The sequence below is a fragment of the Malus domestica genome, chromosome 14, assembly GCF_042453785.1.
Source record: "Malus domestica chromosome 14, GDT2T_hap1".
NCBI classification, from domain to species: Eukaryota; Viridiplantae; Streptophyta; class Magnoliopsida; order Rosales; family Rosaceae; genus Malus; species Malus domestica.
In genome coordinates, this window is record NC_091674.1 from 2,808,653 (window position 1) to 2,828,021 (window position 19,369).

Here is a 19,369-nt window from a genome sequence, read left to right on the forward strand (position 1 = left end):
AGGCCTTCATAATTTTTATTTAACGCCTAAAGATTAATTTTGGCAGTAGCCAGCCAATAATGACTCTGTTTCCTAACAAGTGGGGGTAGGTCGATGATCACGGAACTACCTTGGCCTTCAATCGATAATTCGTAATGTGTTTGGTTGGCAAGAAAATTTGGAGGGAAAAATGAGTATTTTCTGATCATATTTTACTTTCAATTTCTCGGCAACCACAGACTGTAAACGACCTAAAAACACAGAAGAGAGAGAGAGAGAGAGAGAGAGAGAGAGAGAGAGAGAGGGAGGGTTACCATGGCTGCGAGTAAATGATTTGGTTAGACGTCTCAGATTATTCAGAACGACGACGACGCTCAGGCAGGCTCTCGGAGCTTCTAGAAAACCCCGCCGGTGTAAATCAGTCGCTAAGTTTTATAGCTAGGGCTTTGATTTGGGGTACTAAAATGACCTTATTGCCCTTTTTAAAGTACTCGCACTGGGCTATTTAAATGACATGATTGCCCTTACCAATTTCGGCAGGAATGTGATATCCACACACCTCATTTTACTTCTCACACACATTTTTAATTTTCGGCCGTCGGATCAGATGAATTGAAGAAAATCAATGGACATAAATCATCAAGGGATGTGTGAGAAGTAAAATGGAATGTGTGGATAGCACATCCCTTTCGGCAATGGAAGTGATGAAAAGACATGAAAATTATCTATTTTCTGTTTAAGTGAAAGTCGAGAATTAAGCTGGTCTAGCCAGGCGCCTAGACAGGCCTTCATAATATTGTAGCGGTCGCCAGCCGATAAGGACTCTTTGTTTCCTAACAGGTGGAGTCAGGTCGATGATCACGGAACTAGTCATTTATCTATCATAAATCCTCGGAAATGCCCATCTCCATGACGAGTAATGTGAAAGAATACTTTGGTGCACATGCACAGTCGTCGAGTACATGAATAGTTTTAAACAATGAAATGGATGACTTCTCTATACCCTGTATACTTCATGTTGTTTTTATTTGATACGATGATAATATCACAAAAGAAATTAACAAAAATAATACTGAAATGTTGGTTCTTCCTTTGCAATGGATATGCTAACAAAAATAAATAAAAAAATCCATCACCTTCGAATAAGTGTCCAAGGAAGTTCTGCAAGATTGACTGGCAGTTTGTACGTTGCAGACCCCGCGGTGTCAAGAGAAGCCATAACCTATAACTTCATTCCTTTTCAAGCTCTTCCGGTTTTATGCGAGGAACAATGTTCATCGACTGGAGTTCTTGAATCAAGAGCTTGCAAGCATACGGCATCTTTGCAGTATACATTTTATCCCCAGTTTTGCACGAGGAACAAATTCCAGTTTTCAGCTTATGGCTGTAATATCCCAACAAACCACACTCTTTGCAAACATGAACTTCAAAAGGATCACTCGACAGCATCAGGCGCTCATAAAGCAGCATACTAGCACCATAGGCAATCAAACAATCACGCTCCATTTCTCCAACTCGTAGTCCTCCATTACGGGCTTTTCCCTCGGTAGGTTGCCTAGTTAGACTGACTCGAGGACCACTACCCCGTGCATGCATTTTATCTAGAACCATATGCTTTAACTTCTGGTAGTAAATTGGTCCCATGAATATATATGCCTGTAAAGGGCAGCCTGTGATACCTGAGTAAATCAAGTCCTTGCCGTCGTAGCTAAACCCCATCCTCACAAGCGTTTCACTTATATCTTCAACCTTGTCTGCATGACCACTTGGTTCACCAAAGGCACTGCCATAATGAAACCTGCCACATGACACTCCTGCTTTGCTCCCAAGAAGTTCTATCATCTTGCCTACAGTCATTCGACTTGGAAACCCATGAGGGTTCATAATTAAATCAGGGCAAATGCCACGTTCTGAAAAAGGGAAATCTTCCTGCTGGACAATGGTACCACAAACACCTTTCTGCCCATGTCTGCTACTGAACTTGTCACCAACTTCCGGTCTACGAGTATGGCGAATTAAGAACTTGGAACATAAATTATTATGTTTATCAGAAGAGAGGGTCACTTTGTCAACCACACAAGATTCTCCATGAGGTCCCTTGTAAGACACTGGAGCATTTCCATATGGAATATTTAGTTGGCTTGGGGAAATCTGCGGCCCCCTCGTCACTTGAGGAACCTGTTTATTCATTAGAATGTCATTATTTCTAATAATTTCTCCAGGTGCAGCAAGTCCATCATTGTCCAGCGCCCGCATCCTTCCAGCATCAGTTCCATCCCTATAGGGCCTTGCTATTCTGTCGCGTGCATCATTTTCATATTTTTGAAGCGTGCCAGAAAATTTTTTCATTAGAATACAGCGACCAAAACCACGATCCAGAGATGCCTTGTTCATGACTATTGCATCCTCTATGTCATAGCCACTATAGCTCATCACAGCAACAGTTGCATTTTGCCCGGCTCCAAGTTTATCAAAGCCCACCAACTCAATTGTCTTCGTTGTCAATAATGGCCGTTGAGGATACACCAGAAGGTAAAGCATGTCCATTCTTTGCAGCTGATTATAAGCAATATTTCCCATTGCTTGCTTTCCCATAGCACACTGGTACGTATTTCTAGGCGACTGATTGTGATGAGGATATGGAATTAGCCCAGCAATAACACCTAAGATGGTGAAAGGCTCTATTTCAATATGGGTTGTTTCTGTTGTCGCCTCATTTTCATATAGAGCAATCAGAGCATTGTTCTCCTCATTAACATCAAGATACTCAATCAGCCCATCAGTTAAAAAATCATTAAAAGTGCGTACTCCATCCTTCAACTCCTGCATATGATGTTCTTTGACCCTTGGTACGCCCTTGTCAGCAATAACTAGTGGACGACAAACTCGACCACCATCAGAGGCAATGTAAACACTACGCTGTTTCTCATTGACGAAGACACTTACAAACTCCCCAATCTTTCCAGCTCTACGCAACTTTCTCAATGCATTGGCAAAGTGATGTGGCTTCTTATGCTTTCCAAGGATGTTTCCATTGAAGAAAACCAGAAAAGAATATGGTGAGTGAACCTCCTCGGCTGATAGTATTTCCAGGCCTTCAATACCCAAACACTTGCACAGAGACATTAATGGGCCCTCCTCTTCATCAGTTGTCACATGAGCCATCAAAGACAAGTTTTTAACCAGTCCACATTGCTCACCTTCTGGAGTGTCACAAGGGCAAAGCATTCCCCACTGGCTAGGTTGCAAGGCTCTAGGTCCACTTACTTTTCGTGTCTTCTCAAATTGTGGCTTGACTCTGGTCATATGGCCCAGACACCCTATGTAGGATAACCTAAATAGGACCTGTGACATACCTTTACTGTCCATTTTGAACCGTTTTATGTTGAAGTTTCCGGTGGATAAGGTCCTTTCTAGCCCATTTGTAATTCTATCACTCGTAAGCTGCTGTGCAAAGTCAAAAGCGCTACTCCTGCTACGCTTTGATAATATATTGTCTCCTATCTTTTTAATATCAGTAATCATCGTCTTGAACAGATCCTCAAATAGAAGAGAGATTAACTGACCAGACAACTCAATCCGCTTGTTACCAACATAATCCTTGTCATCCATTGCATCTTTATTTAAAACTGCATCCATTATGCGTCTCAACATTACAGCAACATATACGCATTTAGGACGAAAATCATTCTGACACATAACATTCGCAAGAAACACATCTCGAAGAAGTTTCATCACTCTAGCACTATCCTTCTCGGATGAAGAACCAGAAAAATTAAACCGCTTCAGCTTTGACTCAAGGTAGTCCAAGGCTTGCTCTTGTGTGTATATACCTTCCTTTGCACAATCCTCCAAAGATGGCATTAGCAAGGCACCATACCGTGGATCTCTACCAACCATCTGCACAACTTCTTGATCACCGGTCATTCCCAAAGCCTTCATGACCACCATAATAGGAATCTTTTTGGCAAATTGGTTAAGTATCAAATAGATCCTCTGATTTTCCATCTGAATAACGGTTTTACTTTTGATTCTCTCTGAGCTGCTTGTAACAGATGCATTAAAGTTCCCTTTCTTGTCCATATCAATGATAATCCTGTTTTTCGAGAGTTGTTCCTGCATCAAAAGCACCTTCTCATTCCCTTTGATGATAAAATATCCTCCAGGATCCAGGGGGCACTCGCCCAGTTTTGCAAGCTCGGCTTCATTTTTCCCCAGTAGAGTACAGCAGCAACTCTGTAACATAATAGGCATTCTCCCAATAGTCACACCTTTCCTCTCAACTTTCTCCTTCCGATCATGACTTCCTCGAATGTACACTATATCAACCTTTATCGGTGCAGCATACGTCATATCAGATAAGCGGCATGTATTGGGAGAAATATCATCAGTTTTACCCATTGACATCACCGAGGCCTTATCGACATAGATATCTTTGAACTCGAGATAAATAGTTGGATCGATCTCCGACTCAATCCGATTATTGGCACGAACAATTTTCTTGATTCCCGTGTTCACAAAGTAATTAAACGAGTCTAAGTGCTGCTTTACCAACCCCCTCACCTACAGTACAATAAAAATTCCATCTTTCTTAAATTCCAACAAATAAAAAATACTAAAAACAACAACAGTAGCAATGATGACAAGAACAACAGGCAGGGTAGCAACTTTTTAATTAAAATTTAAATGAATACGTGGATGGTAATAGTAGTTTAAAGTTGAAACCTTCAGAAATTCCGGGACGAGCGCGAATTTGTCCTTGGCGGATTTGATAGGAGCGGCGAGGAATTCCATATCAATGGCTGACTGAGGAGCTTGCCTTGCATTTGTAAACCTAATTCGAAAAATGAAATGAAAAATCGAAAATTGGAATCCAACTAAAACCCCAAACCCTGAACTGAAACCAGTTACCAGTTTAAGAGAGAGAGTACCGTTGCTTGTCGTTGCCAGGAGGGTCGACGGAAGAGTCCAGGGCGACGCCCATGGCCAATTGCTAGGGTTTCTTGAAAGGGTTTTGGATGTGTCTGCAGCTGTTTTACAGAGACAAGAAACAGGGGGAACAAAGAAACGCTAGGGTTTATTTACATCTTTTACATCCTCCGCACCAACGAAAATGGAAAATGCAAATTGTAATTTCATGCTGGCTATTGGCTACTGCACTTTAGTAGTACTCTTTTTTAGTTACAAGTGGAATATCTCATATTTGATTCTCGTCAAGGGTAAAATTAAATCATATTATTATGATAATGTAATTGTAAGCTTAACACATTTCATCATTCTTTAATGTAGATATTATCGTTTTTTCAAAAAAAAAATCATGTAGGTGGCATACCTTTTTTTATTTCACACACATTTTTGTTAATTTTTTTATTAATTTTATTCGATTTATTTGATTCAAAGGTTAAAAATTAAGATGAATATGTGAGAGCTAAAAATCGTGCATGAACAACACCAAATTATATTTTTTACCCTTTTCTCTTTGTCGGAAATTTCTTAAATGGTGGAGACCAAGAAATGTAAATTATTATCTTCGTAGAAAAATATAAATAAAAGAGTGTATTTACATGAAAAATATAGATTTGGCATTTTGCATCTCCTATTCGAGATGCTCTTTAAATTGAATGTGGAACGACAAATTAATATATTAACCATATTTTACAGATAATTTTGTACTAAGGAATATTAAACAACGTCATTATCGTGTAACACCTTTAATAATTGTATCGTGTTCGAGTTTCGAAAACATGACCTGACTATTATGTGTCGCGTTTGTGCCAACGCTAACAGCTCGTGGCCATGAATTGCCACTCGTAATTGTAAGCATCTACAACCATACTATTACCCGTAAATTAGTAACACTACACAACATGTCACACTAAAAAATGAAAAATGGATCAATAGCATTGCCAATTTGCCATCTTCAACCAACAACTGATACAATTTTATAATGTAGGTCCAGATGATATCCAAAAACCAGAACAGAGAAGCCCAAATGAGACACAAATGATTTATTACAAGTGAACAATTGAAACACTAAGAATTACCAATGATATCTGCACAACATATCTTCTGTGGCAGATAAATTAAACCCGATACGGTTTAAGGCCGAAGGGATGAAAGCTTAGGTGCCACAATCTCAAGAAGACCTTTTGGATTGTCGACGTGAACCCAATGGCCGGACTTGGGAAGAACATGAGCTGAAACCTTCCCCTCCGATCCATCTGCTTCGCGAGTGGCAAGGTTTTCGAGTTGTTGAATTGCATCTTGGTCCCAATGATTACTGTCCTCAGCGCGCACAACAGCTATCTCCATATCTTGCGGGGGGTGCTCCAACAGAGGCCAATAACACTTTTCCCTGCAATGTTTTACATTCATAGAAGATATAGAGGTAAGAGGGAAGGAAACAGATTTTCATTGTTTTCTACTTCAAATTAGTCTCGAAAGTAATCAGGTATATACTGGAAAGAATTGAACATCTGGACAGCAACGTCAAGATTGAACGCCCATGTCAAATGATCTCCGTGTTTCTTGAGGTTGCTGCCTATCCATTGTGACGATGATTTCGAGAACCCGAGTTCAAGCAAATGATTCATGAGCCACCTTAAATGAAGAACCAGATTTATTGCATCAAGAAATTCGAAATACGATGATGATCATGCATAGGATAATTTTGTAATTCCGCTATGCAACTAAACTGGACTCTGATTAACGTTTAACAATGTAAAGATAGACTGAATCCAAGGCTCTTGCTTGAGTGAAGCAATTTGAGGGTAGAGAAGGCGTTTGAATGAGAAATAAAGCATCTGAATAAATTTAAAAGTTGATGGGATATAGCCATCTTTGAAGGAATTAGCATACGGACAAAGTACACTAGAACTCCACTAGACCTACTCCTGGACTATTAACCCCATGATAGCGCACACAGTTACACACTACAGTACACACAAAAATCAAATAACTCATCGTAAGGAGAAAGAGGTTTTACTTTCGCGAGGGAACTGGTGAAGGTAGACTCCGCAATGTGTGCAAAACCTTCTCAAGTTCCCTATTTTCAGGGTTCACTTCTCCTGGAACGGAATCCAACAACCACAGCTGTTCTGGACCGCAGAGAAAAACAGAAGGGATTCATGCTAGAATGTCAAACCAGTCTAATAATCCTTCCTGTAGTTTCAACTTCATTAGATAACACGCATCAGAAGCAGTACTTGCTTTTAAACCTAACCAGAGAAACTAAGCATGATTCATGCAACAGATAAACCCCGATTACGAACAGATACATACAAGTGTTGGTATGACAGCTTTCAGCATTCATAAGTTGAAGAAGCAGAGTGGTCCACAGTCGCATACATGGTGTCCCAGTTTGGAAACGCTTGACCAAAAAGAACTTCCGCTTATATGGACTTTTGTTGAAAGCGTTTTTATTAGAAGGAAATCTACATTTTACATACAAATTATAGTGCTTCCTAGGAAAGGACTTGGAACTTACAAGTACTTACAGAAGAAAGTATGTGCTAGGTGCTTCTCTAGAAAAGTATTTACAAGTTGTTGTCTATCCCAGAAGCACTTTAACTTTCTATGCCAAACGCTGCTAGAAGTGCTTTTGGTTATTTTAAAGTGCTCAGCCATTATGAAAAACACTAACGTTTGCAGTTGCTTCTGGAATGGCTAAAAGTGTAACCAAAAGCGCTTTTGAGTACATTTGGCATGAAAACTTAATAAACATTTCGACGTGTTCATGATAAAAGCTGCAGATGCAGACCCAAACTAGCCCTAAGATAATCATACTAGTATTTTATGAAGCTCTAAGCAATTTTAGCACAAAGAGAAAGAGGGGCAAAGGGTAACCTGCTTGGGCAACTTAGCAGAATCACCATAGTCACCACGAGCACAGCTTTGTGCAAATTGCAGAGCAACCTTCCCGCCAAAGGAGTGGCCGAGAACAACATCCGGCCAGCCCCAACCTTGAGTCCGAATCAAATTAGCCAAATCTTGAGCCGAATTGACCAAATCGTGAGGCGGATTCAGACCTTCGAGCTCCGCCGACCTCCCATGGTTCCTCAAATCCACAAGCACTATTCTCCAACCTGCAATTCGAATTTTGTGTTTACAAAAATAGAGAAATGAAGAGAGAGAGAGAGAGACCAGATGGGTCGGAGAGATTGGAAAGGAGGGTGCGGGAGAAAGATCGCCAGGTTCTGGCGGAGCCCAGAAGGCCGTGGAGGACGAAAGCGGTGGTGCGGTAGGGTTGTGGGTCGGCGAAGGGTCGGAGCTCTTCGTAAGCTAGCGTTTGCAATGGCCGTCGTGAGATAACGAATCGGGTCAGGAGGGCACGAAGACCCGGTTTACTTCCGACGGTTCGCGCCATGGGGAATTTTGACACATCCGATTTTCACTTTTCCGTTATTCCGCTTGGGGAGCGATGTTTCCGATTTTCACTTTACATCCTGGTCCTTAAAATTCTGTTCAATTTTCATTTTAGTCCTTTCAGTTAACTAAAAGTTCATCTTTCTACACCTTCCTCTCTTTGGGAGAACCCAAGCTGTAAGGAATTTTGCCTCATTTGACGAGCTAGAATAACGGTGCTAACACAAAAAAAGGTTATGTCCTCTGGTGAGCGGTTTAAATGAATTAGGTATTGTCTTCTGGTGAGCGGTTTAAACGAATCATTTCTCTTTATAACAGTATTTTCGGTAGAGTATATAAACTCTTGTTGCCCAGAAAGCTCTTCTTTACAAGTATCACAATGCACGAGGGGCCACAATGCCACGTGGATGCATAGTAATCGTCCACATGGTTGCCTTGTCACGGTTTAACGGAGTTTTTAAAGATTAATAAAAGGAAGTATGAATCCGAGAGAAAAACGTAACTTTAGGATTGTCCATGTGAACCCATTGCCCAATGGGCGGACTTGGGAAGAACGTGAAGTGAAACATTTCCCTCCGATCCATCGGCTTCTCGATTGGCAAGGCTTCCAAGCCGTTGAACCACCACATCCGGGTCCCAACGATCACTGTTCTCAGCACGCTGCAACTGAGCCCAATAGGATATTTACTGGTAGGACTTGAGACAGCACCCTCGAGATTGAACATCTGGACAGCACCTTGTTTCGTAATGGGAGTAAAGCTAGACAGAATCCAAGGTTCTTGCTAGGGTGAGGCAATCTTACACAAGAAGAAAAAAAACACAATATAAAGATAATTTATCATAAGGAGAAAGAGGTTTTACTTTCGCGATGGAACTGATGAAGGTAGAATCTGAGCTCTTCGTAGGCTAGGGTTTGCAGCGGCCGTCGTGAGATTGTGAAACGGGAAAGGAGGTGGTGAAGACCCGGTTTGTTTCTGAGGATCCGAGCCATGGGGACGGCGAAAACTGTCAACTACTCCGCCTGTGTTGGAGGAAAGGGACTAAATTATGAGCTCTCCGACGTCGTTACTACTTTTCCGCGGGAATATCGACGGAAAGTGTTCAAAGAAAAAAAAACACAAGATTAAAAATAATGATAAATTTGACAGCTGTGGGATTTGAACCCACGCCCTTTCGGACCAGAGCCTAAATCTGGCGCCTTAGACCACTCGGCCAAACTGTCCTGTTGGTGTTAGTCATACAGTGGTTCTTACATCATCTCTATAGCCTCTGTATAACTATTAGCTTCCGGCGGAAACGGCAGTCCTTCACATGAAGCGGGGAGTAGGCCCCAATTGTAGGACCTACATGCATCCCCGACTCTTTGTGAGAGAGCTGCCGCACGAGGCATGCTTCTCGATGAATTCCCCAATCATAGCTCTCGGACGTGAATAGCTATTAGCTGATACTAGAGATGACAAATCAACACATTGGATTATCAATAGCTAACTGTTAGGGACCGTTTAATTGGATATCATCATAACATAGATGTGAGATTCGTAGTGATGATAGTGTAAAGTAAAATCAAACTAAACAAGTCTTAATGATTACACAATAGGTTAATTTGCCTTCCCGACCTAATACTAACAGGTTTTGCATCTAAATTGCTCATAAGAATATTTCTCTACTTTGACGTCAACAAAAAGCAACAAATTCAACTAAATTAGCATTTCTTCACAACCAAGTTCCCAATCCTCGGTAAGTTGCAACACATTTCATCAAACAGAGAACTTAAATTTGTGATGATTCCTAGTTTACGTGAAGTAATCTTGCAGTCAAGCCAACATTTTGGCACAAGTTACACACCGCTAAGTTATTCCCAAGCTGCATCGACGAGGAGATAACACTGCTAAGTTTTTCATCTGGTTTGCTTTAGTCAAATGGATCAATCCGCGGGTCATGCTCGCTTGCCATCATCATCCCAGTGCACAGGCACCTCGGGCACATGACCTAAGTGAACATGGAAGGTGATTAGTCCTAGTAGAGAGAGAGAGAGAGAGAGAGAGAGAGAGAGAGATTGGAATTACAGTGCATGAAGAACACAAACTGCAAATCTCTTATCAAAAGAAACAAATGGAATTAAGGCCTTTCGGAAGTATGACAAATCATCGTAAATCTCATTATAGTTCTTTCTTCCTTTTAAGCCTAGCATGAGTAAACCATCGGCAAACATGATACGATGAATGTGTGGAAAGTTTTGAAGCAAGTGTACCACAAGACAAATGATGGACAACACCAAGATATATGTGTGATAAATTGCAGTGCCAACAAATTCGACATGCCAAATCATTTCTCATGAATAAACCACTTAGCGACAAATTTTGTACCTTTCCAGCACCAGAGCAATTTGGGCACCTCTCAGTTGTGGGCACTCGCAAAGGGCGGTCCGTTGCACTAGATGCTGATATAGGATTGATGTTCAAGCACACACCACTTGCAGAACATCTAGCACAGGCTAATTACCCTGTCCATGTAATACCAAACAAAATTACCAGATTAAAACAAAAGTACGAGAACAATAAAACATTAGAAATAACATTTATGAGGAGAAATTAAAGAAGGGTAAAAAAAACATAAGAAAAGTAACAAAGTTGAAAAGAATTCTAGTGATGAGAAAGGCAAGGAAGAACTTCCATAACATTGAAGAAACTAATAGCGCTGTAAGAGCCAGAACCTAAGCCATTTTTTACTTATTATTTTCATAAACTTACCAGCGTAAGCAAACTTCATAGAAAACTAAATGCAAGAAAATTTAAAAACAACCCAACAAATGATCCACTTTTCCCCAAAGAACTTTATCAGTTGGCACACTTGCATTTGTGAAAGTTTAAAACATACCAGTTCCACGGCAATATTTGCACCTTTTCTTCTCTTGTTGCTCAACATTGTTAGCTTCAATCAACATCAATGCTGAAATGACACCCACTGCCCCACCGGAGAAGGATGCCACAATAGGATCAACCTGAATGAATTCAGAAAACAAAAGGGATTTCAGAACAGTAAGTAAGAAAATCCGTACTGGTTGCTTGAATTTCTAATAGTAATCAAGAAAAAAAAAAAGCATGTCCAGTATATACCTTAATTGTAAAGGCAGATGCATGCTGCGAATGAAATCTTCATACGAGGTACCTCCTATGCCTAATTTTAGTTCCAGCTGTCACAGAGAACAGGCTGAGACATTTAACACATAACAGTGAAGAATTTTTAAGTCTAACCAATAGGCACAAAACATGTATGTCAAAACTACGGTTCCTCCTATTCCGTTATGACTTCAACCGAAGACCTCCTCTTAATACAGAGGAACATGTACCATCTTGCTACAAGGGTCAGTAAACATATAAGCAGTAAAGGGTAAAGAAATTGAGAATCCAGCTTTACAAAATTATACATGTATGTAGACATCAGGAAATATTCACTATAAACAATCATCTATGCTTACAGACTTACCGATGGTGCAATGAGACCTCCAAATACAATGACAGTAGATATCACTGATAAACTTGTAAGGTAGAGCTGCTTCAACGTCTTTGGTGTCTACATCATAACACAAATCACAAAATGTCAGCTGAAAATAAAAGGTAAAGCGCTTGCACAACCACAGAATTCACAATAAAAATATCACACGACATGAAACTTTTGACATAAGAGCACTTGCTTTAGTCGGACATTTAATTCGGTATTAGGCGGTGACTGTTGGTAGAAGAAACGGACTTAGCAAGAGCTAAACAAAGAAACGTAACCATCTCGTCAATCATGGATCACAATTCGTTGTCAATTATCGTTTTCAACCTGCATGCCCCCTCTTGAAATATAAGGTTAGATTTGTATCCAAATTTCCCAACTTGTTTGAGGATGTCGATAAGGGGCAAACTTAAGGCGGTTAACGATTAAACTCACAATATGAGGGAGAAAAGGGATAGTGGATGGAATGTCAGGCATCTCATTTGACTCTTCCTCACAAGCCGCATCCATATCCTTCGCCATCCTTATCCGGTGCTGCACCCGCAATCTCCTTAGCTACACAAACCAAACATATATCAAACAAAGAAGTTCACAATCCCCTTATGTTGTCCTGCACCATATATCAAATCTTGTTGCACCAGCTTCTTATGTTGTCCTGCACCATAAGAAGCCGGCGCAATCTCCTTAGCTACTGAAACTTAAAAGAACAAACAGATATCAAACCCCTTTGAGTTATCTGTTTTCACCTCTTCCATGAGAAGAAAAATCTTGTTGCGCCGGCTTCTTATGTTGTCCTGAATTTCCTGCAGTTGCATCTGCACAAAGTCCTGCAGCGTCTCCGGCCCTTCTATGATACAAAAAGTGCTGAGAAAACTAAACATAACACAGAAAATTCAGCATTTTTCTCGTCAACTAAACCGAAGGACCAACTTTCAGCTTGGGATTGCTAAAAGCGCTTTCGGACAGACAAAAGGGCCAAATGCTTTTGGCTAATAGAAGTGCTTTTCAGAGAAGAAATGCACCTGATGCTTCTTCATAAAGCACTTGAATTTTTAGTTAAAAAATTAAAGGCACTTGGATTTTTAATAAAATTATAAACGTGCCTATAGTAAAAGCGCTTATTAGTAAAAGTGCTTTTTAGATAAGCAATTTCCGATGGGCTCTTGATTATCTTGGCGTGTTATCGGCGGGGGAGGATTCCTTGGAAGCAGAACAGGAAATTTGGGGACGCGGGGAGATGAATTTGGACAGAGAGAGAGGTCTAGGGATTCCATGGGCTGAGGTGGAGGAGGGAATTAGGGCTTTGGAGGAAGGGGGAGGATGAGAGCTGAGAGAGAAAGAAGCCATTTTTGTAAAGCTTCTATGCTCTGCTCATCTCATCAGCCAAATAGCAGAGAGAGAGAGAGAGAGAGAGAGAGAGAGAGAGAGAGGAAGGAGGGTTTTGGTGAGTGAGAGGAGAGGAGAGGAGAGGAGAGGAGGGGAGAGAGGAATCTCTGGGAGGGTCTGAGTGAGCATCTGGGTGGAAGACGTAGACAGAAGAAGGGATGAGGCTGATGGGTTATTGCCACGTGCTTCTCTTTCTCTTGACCGTTAACTGTTATTTGCGTCCGTGGCAGTTACCGCGCCGCTTAGACCATCTCCAACCCTTAGGCTAAAAGCCAAATTTTTTAGCCTGAAAATTTTAGCTTTTAGTCCAAAAATATCTTTTTTGCTCCAACCATTCTGCTATAAAATTTTAGCCCGAAATTATTAAAAAATGAACTTCGGCTAATTTTTAAAAAAATATATAAATATGTATATTATTGTAAATTAATTTTATGAACATTTTAATTTAAAAAAATTTAAATTCCGATAAACATTTGGCATTTAGCCCGGCGGGAAACCTGGGGGGTATTTGGCCTAGAAATAACATTTGGCATTTAGCCTAAAATTTTAACATGGGTTGGAGAGTGTTTGGGGAGGGGGGTAATTTGGCTTTTAGCCCAGGTTTAGAGATGGTCTTATAAGGTTAACGAAAGAAAGAACAACAGAAAAATTCAAGTTAGCAAACTTTCGTAGAAATATACAAAATGTAACAAAACAATTAATTGAATTGTTTTTTTAAAAAAAAGAAAAAAAGAAAAATTAATATCTGATCCCTAATTACTAATGTTCATTAACTGAAACCTTATTAGTTTTCAGATTTTAATCCAAGTCCCTATCATTAATAAAATAATGAATTTTCATGTCAGTTACATAATTTTTTTAAAATAAAAATTAACAATTGATTTAGAATTTTAATACTCACACATTTATTAAACTCCTAACTAATTTTCAATTCAAAAAATTTTCAAAATAAATAAATAAATTAGAATAAGTTTGTACCCATTAGCTTTTTTAAAAAATGTTTTCAAATTTTTAATCTTATATGTTCCTATTCATGTAATTTTTTCAAATTTTTTATTTTAAAATGTAATCATTCTCAAATATACCAATTTGTTATATGTAAAATGTACCATTTTTTTTATATATATAATCTATTTAATTTTTTTCTAATCCATTTTTAAACATATACGGGTATATTCTTTTTTTTTATTTGAGAATGTATACATGTCAAGTTTAATCGAAGAAATTTACTAATGTTATTAAGCCTAATATCTTTCTTTTTTTTTGGTGATTTTGAAGAATGTACCCATATTTTGGTACAATAATTTTTTGGTTAATTTTGATGAATGTACCCATGTTACTACATTTTCATCCCTTCCCACTCCTTCCATATTTTGGTACAATAATTTTTTGGTTAATTTTTAATCCCACAAATTATGGTTTTTTATTTAAAATCTCATTAATATAAACAACTATAAATTTCAAATTTTAATTTTAAAAAAATATAGTAACATACATATAAATAACTTATCACATTAATTTTAGGGACTTCGACCAAAAATTAAAAATCAACAAGGTTTCAGTCAAAGAATATTCATAGCTAGGGACCGCATTCAAAATCTCCCTAAAAAGAATAACCGACACTTTATGTACTGGATCATTTTCAGCACAACGAAAAATTTCTCCATGTTCCCATAAAAAAAAAAAAAACTGGTCAGAACATGTTGCTACGAGTAGGAGGGATTGAATAGGAAAATGGGTTTTTAATTTTATTTTTACTAGTTTTTTTATTTGAATTGAAATTTTTAAAATCAAAATCGGTTTGGAACATTTCATATAAACTCATCATGTATCTTGGGTGGTAAGAGAGGAGATCTAGTGTCCAGATTCAGACCTTACGAAACTTCATATTTAGCTCCCATATTTGACTTAAGGGCATGACTTCAATGTTATATGAGTTTTAGTCGTTAGATATTCTATTTTCAATCTCATTCACTCTCGTATCATTCAATAGTATGTAGCTTTTGAAGAAATTTCTCTATGTTACACATTGATTAGATTTACAACTCCTAAAAGAACCATAGTTGCAGAGGAAACAACATAAACATCACCACAACAACCACAGAAGGAGAAACCATGTTCCAAACTCCCCAAATCCTTCATACAGACCATCAGCTTCCTAATCCAATGCCTCTTTTCTGAACCTCTTTCCCTTCCCACTCCTTCCGTTTTCAGCTAATAGTATGGGAGATAAAATGTGAGGAAAAACTGTCTTGTGAGAATCTCTCCAATCAACAAACCCGAATGCCCGAAACCCTCCACAACTACCCTTTCGCGCTGGAATCCTGGTTGGTGCAACTTCATGTGCTTATGAGCAAGGAAAGATGTTTGAGGAGCCACGAGGAGAGACCGCCCTCCGGATATATAAAGCTTTGGTAGTGCCATTTTTTTCTGGATGGATCAAATATGACTAAGTCGTTTCCCTCCGTTGGCTGCCGGTAACTCTCGGTGGAGTATCCATTAGAAGAACTGGATTTAGTTGCTCGTTTTCTTTAGGTTGTGGCAAAATATGGTGGCACTTCCATTGTCTACAACTAATGACGAATCCATCTTCTGCACGTTATATGGGGAGGACAAGAAATTAGGAACTATATAGCAGCAAGAAATGGACCGGAAACAGAAAATAAAAACATCTGCTACCTATTTTTTATTCATGGACCAAGACCTCTGATCTCCAACCGTTAACTATAGTTTATCAGTGAAGGAATCCGGACCTTGGTTAGCAATTTTGTGAACAGATGCAAGACCTCCTCTCATCTTGTACTTTAGAGCATCCTGCACAAGGTTCTTGCTTATGTGCTCAGCTGCTGTCACGATAGTAACAGAAGAATTTTATTCCAACAGAACATTGGATAAAAGAAGCATCACATACATAGAGGATGGGATGTACTGTGATATGCGACACCAGATCAAAAACCTGCCCGTTGGAGTTGCAACCGCGCAAAGGATCTGATGATGCCTTTACTGTGTGAAGGATCAAAAACCTGCGATTGGCATGATTCAAAACAAACAACGAAAGAAGATATTGCCTGAGAGAAAAAGAGGAAGAGAGAATAACCTGGAACAAAGCATATTTTAGTCCAAAGCTAATGCCTAAGTTCTGGTAACCTGGTTCTCCATCCTCATAGCAGAAAATATCTTCGAGCTGTCAGTTGGAAAGTCCTTGGATTCCTATCTCCGGCCTTTCTCAACTGGACACACCCTTACCATAGACAACCAACAAGCAGAACCACCATAGCCAGACCACAAAACAACTGGATCATAACGGTCTTCTTGTTCATCACCAAAACTTCCTTCCGTTCTTGCTCCTCCATTTTTTCTTGCTCCTCCATTTTCTCTCAAGTCCCGGATCAAGAATTCGGGACAATTACTTACTTAAGGTCAAAACAAAGTGTGGGAATTTCAGCTTCAGATTCACAATAACTTATAGCCTACGATGCATGGACAAGGGAGAAAGCCCCCGTATCCCGTATCGGACACTTTGAGGATACGGATACGCGGAGGATAGTCGTGGATACACGTCCGATATGTATCGGAGTGAAGGGATACGTTTAGGACTGAGAAGATACGCGTATCGTATTGTCCAGATACAAGTATCCTACTTTTTGGATACATTCGAAACGAAAATAGGAGGATAATCAGAAGAAAAATAAAAAATAATCACAATAAATCCGCACAGAATCGTGATTGATCGAAGTTAGCTAACTGAAATCACTCTAAAATCGGAGGATAATCAGAAGAGAAAAAAAATTCGTGTCCTTGTTTTTAGAAATTTGACGTATCCTCGTGTCGTATCGTGTCGTATCTCCGTATCCGTGTCCGTGTCCGTGCATCGTAGCTTATAGCTGAGGATACTGCCAACATGGAAAGTACTGGATACCAAATTTGTTTCCTAGGGTTTAGGGTTTAGACAAAGTTGAGAGAACAATTACCTCGTAATAAGCTCCTAGACAATGTACCTCGTTTGAACACAGAAGATTCAACAAAACAGCAGTCTAGCAGCACAATGGACACAAATCGAAAGAATATAAACTCGGAGGTTAAAATCGTTTAGGTCTTCTGTCAGCTAGCTAAAAAAACACATTCGGTCTATTTCTGGACAAATCCCAGATCACCATAATCTGCATTGAACTTTGTAGAAGCAAAACAAATGCTTGCATCTGATCACTAAGCATAAAAATGAACAAGAAACAAGGACTTTCTTTTCTTGGACTTAAAAAAAGTAAGAGCATTTGCATTACACAAGAAAGTGCACATAATCTCAACACAAATATATGTATAGAAAACTTGTTTACAGTCTAGCGATCTGGACCGACTTCTGAAGGGCCTGCATAAGATTTCTCATGATCCTTGGCTCACCAGGAGGTGTCTTGTCCTTCAAGCGTCCGTTTCTGACGGCTCGGAAAATTGGGCGGGAGCCGTCACTTGGTGGAAAAACCAAGCAGTCTATGTACACAGGGACCTCAACCTCCGCATTCCCAATTGTAACAAAACCCAATCTAGTCCCACCTGCAATTTTGTCCACCTGTTCCATCGCAATGTACAAGAAAATATTCAGTCCATTGCTAGGTCTCAAAGCCATTGTCATAATATATTCCAAAGTGTCCATGAAACTGGCAGCTTAAATATGAAGGTCAACATCGCTAAGGCAATATAAACTAACGCGGATAAAAGTGCTTCCAACGGAACGCCTGTTTGCGATTTCAAACTTTGAGTAAAATAAAGGAAAATGGAAGAACATAAACAAACAGAAATGTGCAGAAGCTGAAAATGGATGTTCGGAAAATCAATTCCTAAAATAAAAGGAAAAAAGAATATATTATGTACCTTCAAAGGCATATCAAGAGGCAGGTTAGCTCCTTGGCACAGACTATTAGCCCACTGTTGAACAAAACGCAGCGTTTAATACATTGGACAGAAATATGAAACGCAGCGGTTATTACATTGAGACCAAACGCAGCGTTTAAGGCAAGAAAAAATGGGAAAAAAAATAAATTGGAAAAAAACGCTAGAAGGAGGGTTCGAACCTCCGACCTTGTGGTTAACAGCCACACGCTCTAACCAACTGAGCTATTCCAGCTATGTTGTTAGAGTATGCACTTTAATAATTAAATAGAGTTACCTGGAATAGTAAGATTTGGAATCTGGGAAGATCGGTATCCGAGGGCAATTTCATGGTCCCGAGCAAGACGCCGTCTTCGGCGTCGTCGGAAGGAATAAGGCTGTCCTTTTCCTGAGACGAAGCCTTGGCCACCGGCGTTTGATTTTGGTTGCGGTAGTGACGGCCGGAGTGCAAATTAAGCTTAGAAAAGAAGCCGTAGCTAGTGGAGTTGGTGAATACTAGCGGACAGGAAGCAGCCACCGAAGGAGGAGGGGAGAGTGAGACGTGGGAATTGACAAGTGGGAAGTGGAGGCGGCGGAGTGAGCTCATAACTCCTCCCGCCACAGCGACAGAAATGGCCATGGCTGAGTTTTAGAATTGATGGGAAAGAGGGAAGGGGATTCGTTGGAGGATGGAATCGGAATTTAGTGGACGTGCTGCTTTCTTTGTTCACCTTTTACGAGGCGGGAATGGTTGGCGGGAAACGCCCCACCGAGCTTCAATCCTTTCATGCCACATCAGCAAATGTAGGCCACCGTCGCCACAAATTTTGCCATTTTTTAATGTAGAACTAAAAAATCGTTTCATAAGTACATCGTTTCAGTACTACGATCTGCTAGTATTCGTCTTTACTTAGAAATGAGAGATTTTAACATGAATATTGAATTCGATACCAATTTAGATTGCTCATTATGTGGGTTAGCTAAACTCTCCCTCCCCCTCCTCTAGAGTAAAAATATGAGAACTTTAACGAAAAGCTCCCGGTATTATTTACTTTAACAAAAAAATCATATTTTTACACTAAAAAGTCAATCCTAGTACTATTCACTTTACCCTTATTTTGTCCTTATTGTTAAAACTCAAAGTTTTCAAGTTTTTTTCATTAGTTTTCCTTAAAAATATTGATGTACTAAAAAAAAATTTAAAACTGAAAAAAAAAAAAACCTCTTTTGATAACTACTCCATTTTTTAAAACCAAAAACTAAAATCTAAAAACCA

The 19,369-nt window shown here is 39.5% G+C and overlaps 4 protein-coding genes, 1 long non-coding RNA gene and 2 other non-coding genes across 9 annotated transcripts; all 7 read right to left on the reverse strand.

Moving 5' to 3' along the window:
* Positions 1–988: 988 nt before the first annotated feature.
* LOC103430960 (DNA-directed RNA polymerase III subunit 2) lies at positions 989–5,191 on the reverse strand. The gene is made up of 3 exons (XM_008369103.4): positions 4,911–5,191; positions 4,705–4,813; positions 989–4,542 (listed from the first exon to the last, which is right to left on the reverse strand). Exons 1-3 carry the CDS (start codon positions 4,961–4,963, stop codon positions 1,210–1,212), a joined length of 3,495 nt encoding a protein of 1,164 aa, XP_008367325.2. The 5' UTR covers positions 4,964–5,191; the 3' UTR covers positions 989–1,209.
* Positions 5,192–5,862: 671 nt separating this feature from the next.
* LOC139191103 (uncharacterized) lies at positions 5,863–8,551 on the reverse strand. 2 transcript variants are annotated; one of them, XM_070811631.1, is made up of 5 exons: positions 8,122–8,551; positions 7,825–8,063; positions 6,965–7,071; positions 6,439–6,579; positions 5,863–6,334 (listed from the first exon to the last, which is right to left on the reverse strand). In XM_070811631.1, exons 1-5 carry the CDS (start codon positions 8,342–8,344, stop codon positions 6,079–6,081), a joined length of 966 nt encoding a protein of 321 aa, XP_070667732.1. In that variant the 5' UTR covers positions 8,345–8,551; the 3' UTR covers positions 5,863–6,078. The 2 variants fall into 2 exon arrangements, with proteins under 2 accessions (XP_070667732.1, XP_070667733.1); XM_070811632.1 differs by lacking the exon at positions 6,439–6,579.
* Positions 8,552–9,485: 934 nt separating this feature from the next.
* TRNAL-UAG (transfer RNA leucine (anticodon UAG)) lies at positions 9,486–9,565 on the reverse strand. The gene has a single exon. It is a non-coding gene; the product is annotated as a tRNA-Leu (tRNA).
* Positions 9,566–10,026: 461 nt separating this feature from the next.
* Positions 10,027–13,347, reverse strand: LOC103414900 (protein ORANGE-LIKE, chloroplastic). Of its 2 annotated transcripts, none has more exons than XM_070811634.1 (8): positions 13,016–13,347; positions 12,591–12,708; positions 12,280–12,399; positions 11,830–11,916; positions 11,460–11,536; positions 11,221–11,344; positions 10,710–10,846; positions 10,027–10,332 (listed from the first exon to the last, which is right to left on the reverse strand). In XM_070811634.1, exons 1-6 carry the CDS (start codon positions 13,189–13,191, stop codon positions 11,287–11,289), a joined length of 636 nt encoding a protein of 211 aa, XP_070667735.1. In that variant the 5' UTR covers positions 13,192–13,347; the 3' UTR covers positions 10,027–10,332; positions 10,710–10,846; positions 11,221–11,286. The 2 variants fall into 2 exon arrangements, with proteins under 2 accessions (XP_070667735.1, XP_070667734.1); XM_070811633.1 differs by having other exon boundaries at positions 11,221–11,348.
* Positions 13,348–15,183: 1,836 nt separating this feature from the next.
* On the reverse strand, positions 15,184–16,278 carry LOC103454073 (uncharacterized). The gene is made up of 3 exons (XR_531952.4): positions 16,160–16,278; positions 15,910–16,076; positions 15,184–15,822 (listed from the first exon to the last, which is right to left on the reverse strand). It is a non-coding gene; the product is annotated as an uncharacterized lncRNA (long non-coding RNA).
* A 1,081-nt stretch (positions 16,279–17,359) lies between these two features.
* LOC103454072 (uncharacterized) lies at positions 17,360–18,882 on the reverse strand. Its single transcript, XM_008393656.4, has 3 exons — positions 18,392–18,882; positions 18,097–18,150; positions 17,360–17,794 (listed from the first exon to the last, which is right to left on the reverse strand). The coding sequence occupies exons 1-3, from the start codon at positions 18,731–18,733 to the stop codon at positions 17,561–17,563; spliced, it is 630 nt and encodes a 209-aa protein (XP_008391878.3). The 5' UTR covers positions 18,734–18,882; the 3' UTR covers positions 17,360–17,560.
* On the reverse strand, positions 18,276–18,349 carry TRNAN-GUU (transfer RNA asparagine (anticodon GUU)). The gene has a single exon. It is a non-coding gene; the product is annotated as a tRNA-Asn (tRNA).
* Positions 18,883–19,369: the final 487 nt, after the last annotated feature.

Coding starts and splice junctions, on each gene's coding strand:
- LOC103430960 (XM_008369103.4), bottom strand. CDS start 4,963: ATGGGCGTCGCCCTGGACTCTTCCGTCGACCCTCCTGGCAACGACAAG. Junction 4,814..4,910: donor CCTGGCAACGACAAGCAACG/GTACTCTCTCTC, acceptor TTTTCGAATTAG/GTTTACAAATGCAAGGCAAG. Junction 4,543..4,704: donor TCGTCCCGGAATTTCTGAAG/GTTTCAACTTTA, acceptor ATTGTACTGTAG/GTGAGGGGGTTGGTAAAGCA.
- LOC139191103 (XM_070811631.1), bottom strand. CDS start 8,344: ATGGCGCGAACCGTCGGAAGTAAACCGGGTCTTCGTGCCCTCCTGACC. Junction 7,072..7,824: donor CTGCTAAGTTGCCCAAGCAG/GTTACCCTTTGC, acceptor GGTCCAGAACAG/CTGTGGTTGTTGGATTCCGT. Junction 6,580..6,964: donor TCACCAGTTCCCTCGCGAAA/GTAAAACCTCTT, acceptor TCTTCATTTAAG/GTGGCTCATGAATCATTTGC.
- LOC103454072 (XM_008393656.4), bottom strand. CDS start 18,733: ATGGCCATTTCTGTCGCTGTGGCGGGAGGAGTTATGAGCTCACTCCGC. Junction 18,151..18,391: donor TCCAAATCTTACTATTCCAG/GTAACTCTATTT, acceptor TTTGTTCAACAG/TGGGCTAATAGTCTGTGCCA. Junction 17,795..18,096: donor CTCTTGATATGCCTTTGAAG/GTACATAATATA, acceptor GCGATGGAACAG/GTGGACAAAATTGCAGGTGG.
- LOC103414900 (XM_070811633.1), bottom strand. CDS start 13,191: ATGGCTTCTTTCTCTCTCAGCTCTCATCCTCCCCCTTCCTCCAAAGCC. Junction 12,709..13,015: donor CCCGCCGATAACACGCCAAG/ATAATCAAGAGC, acceptor TAGTTTTCTCAG/CACTTTTTGTATCATAGAAG. Junction 12,400..12,590: donor TTTTTCTTCTCATGGAAGAG/GTGAAAACAGAT, acceptor TGGTTTGTGTAG/CTAAGGAGATTGCGGGTGCA.